This window comes from Pseudopodoces humilis, chromosome 4 (assembly GCF_049639895.1).
Source record: "Pseudopodoces humilis isolate 2021_Gansu_Grassland_sample_001 chromosome 4, ASM4963989v1, whole genome shotgun sequence".
NCBI classification, from domain to species: domain Eukaryota; kingdom Metazoa; phylum Chordata; class Aves; order Passeriformes; family Paridae; genus Pseudopodoces; species Pseudopodoces humilis.
In genome coordinates this window covers 60112636-60125022 of record NC_142203.1, presented here as the reverse complement: position 1 = coordinate 60125022, position 12387 = coordinate 60112636, and the positions used below count along the sequence as shown (strand labels likewise).

At 40.7% G+C, this 12387-nt stretch overlaps 1 protein-coding gene across 1 annotated transcript in view; it reads left to right on the top strand.

The window, feature by feature from the left end:
- Positions 1–12387, top strand: part of IL31RA (interleukin 31 receptor A) — a 30794-nt gene that overhangs the window by 5505 nt on the left and 12902 nt on the right. Inside the window, exons 6-11 of the mRNA XM_005531160.3 lie at positions 2337–2502; positions 3148–3230; positions 3763–3979; positions 5185–5367; positions 7473–7574; positions 8980–9126. Of these exons, the coding sequence (XP_005531217.2) occupies positions 2337–2502; positions 3148–3230; positions 3763–3979; positions 5185–5367; positions 7473–7574; positions 8980–9126 (898 nt within the window). The remainder of the gene's footprint in view (positions 1–2336; positions 2503–3147; positions 3231–3762; positions 3980–5184; positions 5368–7472; positions 7575–8979; positions 9127–12387) is intronic.

Below are 12387 nucleotides of genomic sequence, written 5' to 3'. Positions count from 1 at the left end.
AATAACCTTGCTATTGTAGTAGAATGTTATCAGGGGTGCGTGATCTTAAACAGTGCGTGAGCACTGTTTGGTTTTCTAGGGTTAATTGTCCTTTCTCTTTTGTTCATTATCTGTTTTGTTACATATCGTGCTTCTCAGTATTATTCTGTGGAAGGATGAGGGATGACCCTAGGCCAAGGGATTATACATGCAATCAGTCACAATATTTTATTTTTCTCTTGCATTCTGGTGTTGAAAACAGCAGTTGCTCAGAACCACATTATTTGAATCTGATTAAGATGGAATGATGTTAAATTTATTTGAAAGTGAATGCAAGTACAAATTTTGCAAGATGCAAAATAAGGGAATTTATTTTCTTAGTTTGTCTTCCTGATAGTTAAGGAGAATGGTTGTAAAAAAAACCCAGTATTTGCATATTTCAGCCGATCTATTCCTGTGGTTCTCAATATGGAAGGGGTCGTGTTTGTAGTTTTACTATTTCTTCTTTCAAATTAAAGAAGTGGGCAAGTTTCTTGGATTGTTTTTTTTAATTTCATTGAACTGTCTGTCTACTGTTTTATGCACTAGCACTACATGTAAAATTTTGGGAGAAAAAAATACATCAAGGTAGTCATCAGAGCTTTAAAAAAGTTTCTAATGTTAAAGATGTTTCTAACTAGCATCTTTCTCACGTTCTCGAGCATCATTACTGTAAATATGGCATACTATTTCTTGGATTCAGGATATAATATTCAGAATGATTGGATGGGCAGGAGGGCTCAGGTCCAGTTGGGGTACTGGAAATGGAACTAATGATTGTTTAAAAGATGTGTTTGAGATGTTTATCCCTTTGGAGCCAAGGCTCTGGTCCCCTTGTGACACTTACTGCTCTGAGGTCCTTGGAGGGCTACAGCGTTATTGTTTATCCTGGCTATTTTTCAGCACTTGCGTTAGAAATCACCTGGTTTTTTTAGCTATCAAGTACAGTCTGTCCATTTGCTTCCTCAGCTCACACCTCTGGATTTTCACACAGACATTCCAGAAGAAGCAGTAGATATCCATGACTAGTAAAGACATAGGAGCTGTTTCTCTGTCAGCACATATATGCAAAAACCCCCCAACGAACCAAAACCACCCCCCCAAAAAACCAACTAGAAAATATTTGAGCAAATGACAGATACTTTCTTGGCGTTTAAAGTCATCAGAGAAAACCAGTCTAAATAGTTTGGTGTGAAGTGTTTTTACTGAGTGAAAAACATGTGACCTGTTTTTGTACTTGCATATACTAAATTTCTAAGTTTCTAATTATAATGCAATACCAGTGACAGCCTTTTGGCAAGTAACTAAAACCTGCTATGAGGTGTCTCCAGTTCTGTGTCAGGTTCTGCCAGAGGCTGATAATAGTTTTGGAGCAATCTTTTTATTGTAGATTTGTTGCAGAGTCTGTCACCTACAGTGGTTTGGAGAGCCCTGAATTCGTTCTTGTAGAGGCAGGTATTTTTTGACAGTGAGTTTCTTGAAATCAGAACAGACTAAAATCTGCAGTTACATTAGGCCCCACTTCCTATGACTGGATGTCTGCATTTGTTGTAGTTGTTATAGGTTGTTATAGCACAGTCTGCATTGTTATAAACTAATTCACTTTCCATTGGAAGGTTCAACTCATGGAAGCCAGGAATTTTTTCACTGTGTTTTAGCCCTGTTGTGTGTGTTGGAGTGAGTGAGGTTCCTTTTAAGACAAAGAAATTACTCACATTGTCATTACTTTTCTGAAAAGATCCCACACCATTTATTTCTCACATTCCCATCTTCCTTCATCACTTACAGGCTTCATCTAATTTTTTGCCTCTTGGTATCTGAATTTTTTGTCTTTTCATTTGCCTTTTCATTTTAATCCTATGCTGATAATCTTTGGGGTAGCCCACGGCCACACTGTTGTATGGCTGAGCTAGAAGGTCTTGTAACTCAAACAAGACCGGAAACAAGTATCCAGCTGACTCACAAACTGTGGTGGGGGGAATCACTGCTTCCTCCAGGATGCTGTTGTGGAACATTGTTATAGTAATGGCTTTAGCAATAACCACTTGGCTTCCCTCCAGTGGGACATGCATTCCTCCAGCAGCTTCTGTGCACAGCTGCTGTAGAATCACATGTGGGCTGCACACTGTTCAAGCCACAGGTCAGACAGTAGAGACCTAGTTTGGGATCAAGTTTTTCAAACTCTGGAATTTTACAGGAAGAGCAAAGGTGCTACACAAAAACTGCATCTTTTTTTTTTTTTTTTTTTAAAGAAAATAAGTCATATATCTTCATGCAATTTTATATCAAATAACTTTTGTTCATATATGTATTTCCAGGAATTTGTCAACGTGTCTCTGAATTCTAAAAAAGGTATAGTGTCATGTAATCTCACAGGTCTGTGGGACTCCACAGACTATTCTGTTGCCATTCGGTGTATGAATAATGAGTCAGCATTTTGGAGTGGATGGAGTGGAGAGAAAAACGGAAGTACAGAAGAAAAAGGTAAGCTGCCTACCTGTGAAAGCTTTCTTCTGCTATACTTCGAGGCATTAGGGTTTAGCAGGGAAAAATTGTGTTTCAGAGTTCAATTCCGATATTGAATTTAGAATCCTGTTACTTAAACAGAATATGTGTATTTTGTTTAAAGATAGAAAACTGAAAAACAGCAAGTATTGGGGATTTGAAAGGTGATTCAAACAGCATAGGCCTAAGAAGAAAACAAATGAGTAGACAGTGAAGAGAAGAAAACTTAAGAGTGTAGATGGAAGATTTAACAATGCAAAGTAAGATAGTAGCAGAAAAGTAGTGCAGCATGTATATTCAATGAAATAAATTTTAAGTAGAGAAATCAAAGTGCCAGTTATAAAACAAGACTAGAAAGTCTCTTCTAGGACGCTCTAGAACTTAACAAATAGAAGCGATCAGGAGGAAACTTATGGAAAGAAGGAAGTACCTAATTAAGGGAAAAAAGGCTACTACAGAAGAGAAAACTTACTTTTAGTAAGTTTCTCTTAGACTCTATGTTTGAAACCTTTTGATTGTTTTCACCATATTAGAGAAACCTTTTGCTTGTTTTCACCATGTTAAACTGTCTCTTTAACATAGCTACAAATTGCAAGTTTGTTTTTTTTTTTTGTCTTTAAATAGCTCCTCCCCGAAAAGTGGATTTGTGGAGGGTAATTGAGTCTTCACACTCATCTAGAAACAGATCTGTACATCTTATGTGGAAGGTATATACTTTTTTTGTGAATTGATAAGCATATTGGTATCCTGTAGCTGATGTTGTCTTTAAGTATTTTAGTGCTGTAGTGCATAAAATTTCCAGAGGTATTTGCTGTTATCAGAAAAAAAAACCTCACTGAACTAAATTAGAATTGAAAAGGCTTTTGTTTACTGAATGGTAGATGAATGGAGTTTTGTAATCTCTGTGAAAAGGGAGCATTTAATTGTGTTTGGATCATTCATTGAAAGTCCTTAAACTGCATTTAAATAATCCAGTTTACCAAACTGTGTTTAAATTCACTTTAATCTTCTAGTAAATTGTCCAGAGGCTCCTTGTATTTCAAATCTCAGCATTTGACTTTTGAAGTACATCAAGGAAATTGTCATGGCTGTCTGTTCTGAAGATGGGCCTAAAGAAAATACCTTGCTTTTCTAAATAAAGTATAACAGTTTTGTAATTTGATCTTTAATGTAGCATATATTTTTGCTTGTGCAAATAACACCGCAAAACACTTACTACTGTATATTTTTTTGTAACAGTCATTAAAAAGCTTTCCGCCTTCTGGGAGAATTCTAGGCTACAAAATACAGTATTTTCCAGAAAACAAGACTGCATGTAAAAGGACAAACAACTCTACTGATGAGAAAATCACCATATTTTTAAATGAAGAGGCACATATAATATCTGTCACTGCCTATAACTCTGCTGGAAAGTCTCCTGAAGCTATTTTGAGGATTCCATCCACTGATGAAAAATGTAAGATTTCTCAATGTTATATTTTTCTCATTAATGAAAAAGTGATTTTCATATCTGTTTAAGTTCTGATACAGTGAAAGCAAAATTGTGCTAAGGACTCCTGTCACATGTATATCTTGTCATATTTTGCCATAATGAATCATATTTCTGCTATAGATAATTATTATAGGGATTTAGTTTTGAGATACAGTTGTTAAGATATGAATACTTTGGAATGTCATATTGAATTTCTGCTGTATTACTTTCTGAGGGTTTTTTGGTTGGTTTAGGTTTTTTCCTAACTTTGCAGCTCCAAAATAAATTTATGGAGTGCTACCCAGTTCTTTTGCATCCTTTTGTTAGCTCATAAGATTGGTTACCACAGGGCCCTATTGCAGAGTATTCAACAACATCATTCAAAGATATGATAAATAGAAGTCTCTAAGTTGTGTTAGTGGAAGGAGGGAGAGAAGCCTTGTGTTTATTCTCATTTCGTAAGCATTCACAGAGTTCCCATCCCACCCACTGCCAGCGGTGGAAAGCTAGTCTGCTCTAGCACAAGAGTTGCTCTTTGGCTCTTATGTTTAATTCTGATACTGCTTTGAGCCTTGTGTTGCAACATCCTGCTGCCAGCCATGATCTGACAGAGAGATTGTATTTGACACACTTGAATCACTTCTAACATCAGTTGTTCATGATGCAAGTGCAAGTGTCCGCCTGGAACTGCTCAATCAATTTCCATGTCTAATCAGAAAACTGGATATGTAGATTAAATGTAGTTTTGTCCTAGAGGTTGCTGACTACCTCCCTATCCACTTTTGCATCCCACCACAAAGGTTCTTCCGCCTTTTCCACTCTGTGGTGTGGTTTCCCCCCTACCAAATACATCTCTTTTTTTCTCTGCTTCATCAGGTCATTTTTGCCTCTGCTTTGCCAGGCTGGATTTTTTTCTCCAACTTTGATTACCTCTGTTCTGCAGACTGATGGTTCACCTTTGCTACAGTATCATTCCTGACCTTGCTGACTTGTTTTCCTATTCTATTGCCTTTGTCATCTTGATCAAAATTGCTTATGAGCTACTTCCAAAATTGGTAGTAACTTGGTTTATAAGGTTTTGCACACTGCAAAATTTGGGTTCTGAAAGAGAGACTTGCTCTTGACTTCTATATGTGTTTTTCAAGCTTTTGTGAAGACAGAATTGATGATATTTTCTGTTAAATTTTTAGCCTCTCAGATGATTGAAACAATGATAACCTCTACATTAAATGAAGAAGTGGTGGTGCAATGGAAGACCTCTGACCCAGAAACAACCACATATGTGGTTGAGTGGTATGAGGAATTGGAGACGGACCCTTTTGTTAGATCATGGCAATATGTGTCAAATTCTACGGAGTGGAAAAATAACAGAAGTATGTTTATCAGTTACAGCTGTAACAATGTACAGATGTACATGTATTTATAGGTAGATTGGAAAGAACAAACACAGATGAACTCATGCATCTTTCCTTGACCACTTTTAAACATAACAGTATTATTACACACTTTATTGAAATCTCTGCAGATAATGTAATAGCGTTTTTTAGTCTTACAAATGTTCATGCAACATGCAAGATAGTGTTTGCTCCTGTATAAGATTAGGCTACAGAACTGGTGTTAAAGCAGTTCTGTGGCTCTTGATCTTGTACCAGTAGGGAGGCCTGTGACTGATGTCACTGATGTGACTCATCTAGCAGAGAAATCTAGAACTATAAAAAAAAAAAAAAAAAAAAAAAAGGGGAAAGGTCATGCTCCTCTATGTTTTAAAGGGAGAACATCATAGCATCATAGTCCTCCATGGGCTGCAGGGGGACAGTGTGCTTCACCATGATCTTCACTACAGGCTGCAAAGGAATCTTTACATTCCCTGTTCCAGTGTGGATTCCCACCTATGGGAGACAGTCCTTGTTGAACTTCTCCAACTGTAGTTGGAGTTATTCAACTCCAGCGTGGCTGTAGTTATTCACAAACTGCTCCAGCATGGCTCCCCTGTGAGGTCACATTGTCCTTCAGGCATCTACCTGCTCCAGTGTGGAGTCCTCCACAAGTGGCAGGTGAATGGTCCACTTTATACACTGAGTACGATGTCACATGGTCTGAAATATCCCTCTGGTCACCTGTCCTGGCTGTGTCTGCTCCCAACCTCCCAGGCACCCCCAGCCCCCTCAGCACCATGGCAGTACGTGAAGCAGAAAAGGCCTTGGCTCTGTGTGAGCTCTGCTCAGCAATAACAAAAACATCTCTGTATTGTCAACCCTGTGTTCAGCATAAATCCAAAACACAGCCCCCTGCCAGCCACTGGGAAGAAAATGAACTCTACCCCAGCAAAACCCAGCTGGATTAATGTATGTACAATGGCCATTACAAAAGGTGTAAGGGACTGAAAGAGCAGAAGAAAGCTGATATAATGCAGGGATCTGTTGATAGCCATTATTCTTGTTGACCAAGCTGCAGAGCTTGAGAGGAATGATTTAGGAAACTCTTTACACTGGTTTCATTCCAGGGAACATAAAGCTACAGATATGTCCTCTTGGAGTTGATGGGAGTAGTTGTAAGTAGTGGGTGCACCCTGTTGATTACTTGGCTCCTGGATTGTTCAGAGTTCAAAACTTCATTTCCAGAAACTGGAACTATGTCTTGAAACATAAAATTTTACTGGAGAGATGTCACTTGGGACAATTGTACCCTTGAGTCAGGCTGGTTAGAAGCAGATCTGCAGTTGGTATGACTAGAACATCAGCTCAGAAATAATACAATAATAGAATATTCTGAGTTCTAGGTGGCCCAGAAGAATCACTGAAGTCCAACTCCATGCACAGGACACTTCAAAAATCACACTATGTGTCACTATGTTTTGTCCAAATACTACTTGAACTTTACCAGGCTTGGTGCTGTAACCACTTCCCTGGGGAGCCTGTTCCAGTGCCCAGCCACACTCTGGGTGAAGAACCTTTTCCTGATACCCAACCTAAGCCTCCCTGAAACAGTTACTTGCCATTCCCTCAAGTCCTGTGTGTTAAGAGTGAGGGACCCCACTGCTTTTTGATCTGATGCATGAGACAAAGTTGTCTCCCACAGAGCAGTAAACATAAAGCTATGTGAAATCAAAAATACTACCTTCAAGTGTTTATACTGCTTATTTGAAAATAGAGACTTTCTCTAAAACTGTAGAGATTTTCAAGATGAATAAGTGGATTCATATTGAGTTGTATAATGCTGAAGTGTAATTACCCATTGAAACTATTTCTAGTGGAAAATGAGTCACAAACCATGTGCTCTTACAAGTACTACAATGAAAAAAGGTGTGTTAAAGCCAGTAATGAACATTCAAATCGTTAATTTCATACTGCACTTGCTAGAGAGTTGAAGAAAAAAGTCGGTAACGGTATATTTAGAATTCCCTTGTGATTTAGTGTATTTTCATTGTATTGACATCAGATAGAGATTGTGTGTAAATATTCTTTTCTTTCATTTACAGAAAACTTCAAACCTTTTTTATGCTATAACATCTTAGTGTATCCTCTTTATGGAAATAACATAGCAGCTCCATCTTATGCACAAATCTATGCTCAAGAAAAAAGTAGGTATTTTAAAGTAACGTGTTGTGAAAGATGTCTTGTGTCTGTTTCTCAGGATGTATTATCTTTGAGTGATTTGGTACTATCGTTATTTGAAAAAGAGATTAAGATGGTGGAAAACTCCCCAGGTTTCTGGGTTCCTGATTTCTCTTCTGTTCAGTGACAAAATTGGTCTATAAGAAAGTATTTATCTTGTGATACGGGTACATTGCTGCTTGCACCCACTAATTTTTTCTGAAGTTTAAATATTGTACACAAAGCATTTGGAAAGAGTATAGCTACAAACAGGAAAAAAATTTTTAAACTAGCTATCCCTTCAATATTACAGCTCATTTAGATATACAATTATACTTGATTTTAATGCTTGATTACATTTGTCAGTCTTAATATATTGGGAAATTCTACTCATAAAATGGCTGGTTTGAAAAATCCACTTTTTGTTAAATTTTATAACAAAATATTTGCGGTCTTGTGCATAAGAAATGGTAAGAAGACAAGATGTTTATAATTAGATAGAAATTGTGGATGAAGTAGTGCTTTGTAGGGGAAGGGGTAAAGTTTCTTTATTTGTAGAAGTTTATTGTGAATTCAGTGATTTATACAACCAGCTAGAAGAATGTAGTTTACCAGTAATTTTAAGATTCCATGTGAAAATGTTGATTGGTGTGTGTGTATGTGCATAAGTACGTCCATGCAAATGTTCATGCACACATACTACAATGCACCACTAGAGAGTATTAATTACTGGGGGGAGGCAATGGAGTATTTTATGTTTGAGTAGTAATTACTAGCCCAGTCAGAACTGTGTTTTGAGTGCTTTCCTGTTTATAGGTAGCTATGACAACACTCAAGGTTGTTAGAGAACGGGAGGGAAGTTGAATTGTTTTAGAACTTCAACACAGAGAACTCTTTTTTCAAAGTTATGAACTATGTGTGTGATGTGGTATTGTGTAAGTAGAAGGGCTTTGTTTAGTGTGATGGGCAAGGCTGAGGATGCTGGGGGTGCTGGAGATGACACTTGAATCCCAGCTCAGCCAGAGACCTTCTGCAAAGGCAGTGGCTCTGCACCTGAGTCCACTCCCAAGTGCACAAACTATAATTTTCTCATGATCTCTCCCTGATGTTGTAACAATAGAGCCTTTTAATGATCACAAAATATTTAAATACAGTAACACCTAGAACTATGCAAATGCCAGAATAGATGAGAGGAAGTTTTATCAGAAGAATTCCTACCCTAAAAAAGAGAGTGAGAAAAGTTAAGGACTGTGTCAGAGCACTGAGGTTACGTACTTTCTCATGCCTATGTTTCCCCTAATGTTATTGGTATGTGTGAAATAACAGAGCTGGATAGCACTGTGGCACATTGACTATTTTACTACTTTTGCTTTTTACAATGCTTCTCTCTAGAGCCATCAGAAGGACCTGTGGCTGATACAGACATTCTGGGGAAAAATGAAGTTACAATAAAGTGGAATGAGATTTCAAAGGCTAAAAGAAATGGATTTATCACTAACTATACAATATTTTATAAACCTGAAGATGGAAAGGAATTGAGTAAGTATACATCAAACAATACTTCTAACAGGGTTACAGAATTTTCAATCTCTCTTCCATCTTGATGCACCTTTGAAGTCAATGGAAGAAGTCATGACAGGAGAAGAGGCACTAAAATATATTAGAGAACCATAGATTCTGTGTAAATTCCTAGATCAGGAGTGTTCAGTGAATTTATAAGTTTCATGCATGTCCTTGGAACGACATGCCTTCAGTTTCTGGAAAAGTATGGTGAAAATATTTTTATTGTCAGTTTTATATTAAAAGCAAATTTGGAAATAACAGTAAAGTAAGCTGCCAAGAAATAGTTTCTTTGGACATTATTTTAGATCATTTTCTTCAGATGTGTTTAATTTTCTATGCTTGCCATTGCTTTCCTGGTCTAGAGGCTGATAGCATAAATTTGAGCATACTCCGCTGCCTCAGGAATAGTGTCCATACAATCTGGTAGTGTAATGGTATCTGTTCAAAACTTCTTTAGTTTAAATCTCAGCAGAAGCTTTCATGAGAAGTGTTTGGGTGACCTAAACTTTTCTTCCTATATAGCTTGTGAAGAAAGCTGTTGGGTCAGTCAGTGCTTCAGAATTGGTTTTTTCCCTCCCTTTTTTAGACATCATTGTTATAAGGCACCTAACACAATCTCTTTTGCCAAGTTTGCAGACTTACAAATCTTGTGATGGTTGTTTCTTATGGCTTTCCAGTTCAGACCCAGGGTGTCGCTCTATTAGGAACGGCTGGGAATGAACGACACAGACTCTCTAGGGAATCAATCAGGAGAATGTCTCTAGTTTATTACTTCAGGTTTGTTTTATAGACTGGTATGTGGAAAGTACAGAAAGGAAACTCCCATTGGTTAGCAAATCACTACATTACCATCATTGGTCAGTGGTGCACACTACCCCCTGACTTTCTCCTGCAAAGAAAACAAGAGACAGACAACAACACCTGCAAGGCTGTTCCCTGTCTCTGAGGATTGTTTGGAATCCTCCCATGAATTTCTCAGGCTAGCTTCTCAGGCAGGACTGAGAGCTATGCAGCCTGTAATTTCTACAGGCTCTCTCTTTCATAGTTAGACAGAGTCCACAACTCATCTTTTTTGTTTAGGAAAAAAAAAAATAAAAAGGCACGGTGTTTGTGATCTCCTGCTGGGCTCTTGCAGGAAAGAGAACAAACACAGCACAAGAGGTTTCTTTTACCAGAATGGATGCTGATTTAGAATTTTGGTTTATGTTTTGGTGTTTAAGAATTGCTTTCTTTGCAAGGACTTGATGGTTGATTTTAATACAACTAATTTAGTGAACTAACACACACACCATATAAAACACTGTTAGTCTGTTCAAACTGACAGTCTAACTTGTCGATAGAGAAGTTTTAAAGAACACTAAAGTGACAAGTTTACTTTACTTATATCTAGACTTAGTGAAACTCTACTTAATTCTACTATGCAAAATCTATAAATTTTTTACAGATCAATTAACAGTGTTGGGAAGCTGTTTGCATAGTAGAGATGGTAGTTTTGTCAGGATCAGACTGCTGTTGTTGTTAACTGGTTTGAAGTTTGCATGTTCGGTAGAAAGTTGGTTTAGTTGTTGGCTGCTGTTCGCTGGGGTTTTTTTGATTGGATTGTGTTGAATGTGTCAGTATTGAGTCTAAGGGCTACTTTGGGGGCCCGTCAGCAAACTTGAAAGTAGCTTGGGAACTCAGGGAGGTCCAGGGAGCCCGAAGCTACTATCTCCTCGCAGCTGGTTCTCAGCTCTGCGAACATAAGACTCAAAAGGCAGAAGGTGAAACTTGGGTTCGCAGGAGAGGAATTTGGTAGCACGGGGACGCCTGCAGCACTCGTTTCTACGCTTCACGAATCTGGCGCGGGGGTGGCGAGGTTCGCACGTGCGCGGGTGAGCGTGGGGGAGTGCGGGTTCGCGCATGCGCGGGTCGCGTGGGTGAGCGCGGGGGCGCTTGCCGCTCCCCCCCTGCCGCTTCTCTGCCAGCACTTCGGATGGGCGCGGGGTGGCGATTTCCCCCCCGCGGCGCTGGCAGGCCCCGCGGGTGGCTGTGAGGGCACTGCCCCCCCGCCGCGTATGCGGCGGGGTTTGCTGGTTTTGCTGCAGGCCCGGCTCCGGCTCCAGAGCTAGGTTCGGGCTCGGCTTTCACGGGGTTCTCGCGGCCGGCGGTGGCGGGCAGTGGCGCCCCAGACTCACTTCTTCCTCTCTCTTTTCCATCTCCTTTCTCGTTTTCTTCTCGCCGCTGCTGCCGCCGCCGCTGTGGCTCTGCGGGCGGTGGCAGCGCGTCTGTGTGCTCGGGTTTTTTGGCGGGGCCCCGCGCGCTGGGCGCGGGGGGGCCGAGCGCTGACTCTCTCCCCCCCCGCTGCGCTGGCGGGCTGCAGAGGGGGCGTCCGCGCCTCCGCCCGCGGCACAGAAGAAAGAAGCTCGGAGAGCGCGGAGGGGCTGGAGAAAGGAGGTTCTGCAGCCGCCCGCGGTGACGCTCTTGGCGCCGGCGGAGGCTCTGCGAAGGGCACAGGCGGAGACAGCTCTCTCGGCGCCAGTGGCGGCAGTGCCCGCGGCACCGGTGAAGGTGCTATAGAGGGTGCAGGCGGAGCCGCGCGATCTCTGCTCTTCCGCCACTTTTCCGTTGGCAAAGCCCACGCACCCAGCTCTGCGGGTGACGGGCACCCAAACTTTTCTGGAGAGGGAGATCTCTGGCGCACAGACTGCTCCTGCCTGCGGCTAAAGTCTTCTAAGGGTCCGGGCAGAGCCGAGGGAGCGCTACGCTGCTCATTCACGGTCTCATTTCCCAGTTTCTCATCTTGTACAAAGGAGGCACTCCTGGCATCTAAGTCTTCTATCCTGGCCTCACTGTTCTCAGACTGGCACCGTTCCAGTGCTTTAAAAATCACGCTCCAGGTTGTTGCTAAGCTGCACGCAGTGGTATTTTCCGCAGCTAGCTCAGTCCATAAGTGGTCTCCTACTGATAGCCAAATCTCAAGGTTAAATGCATTATCTGCAGTCATAGTAAGACCTTGCGCTTTTACCCACTGGAACAAAGTGCGCATAGCTTCTTCAGGAATACTGAGTCCCATGCGCGGCAGGGCGTCCTGCCACGCAGAGTAGATAAGCTGTTCATTAGCTGAAATACAGTTCCCCATTATGAGAACTGTTTATCTTGACGGCTTCGCAAATGCAATGATGCGGACACTATCGGCTTAAACCCGGGATTTTGAGCTCTGCTTCACTAAGATAAGCCGTTCCAAGCCCACTCACTGGC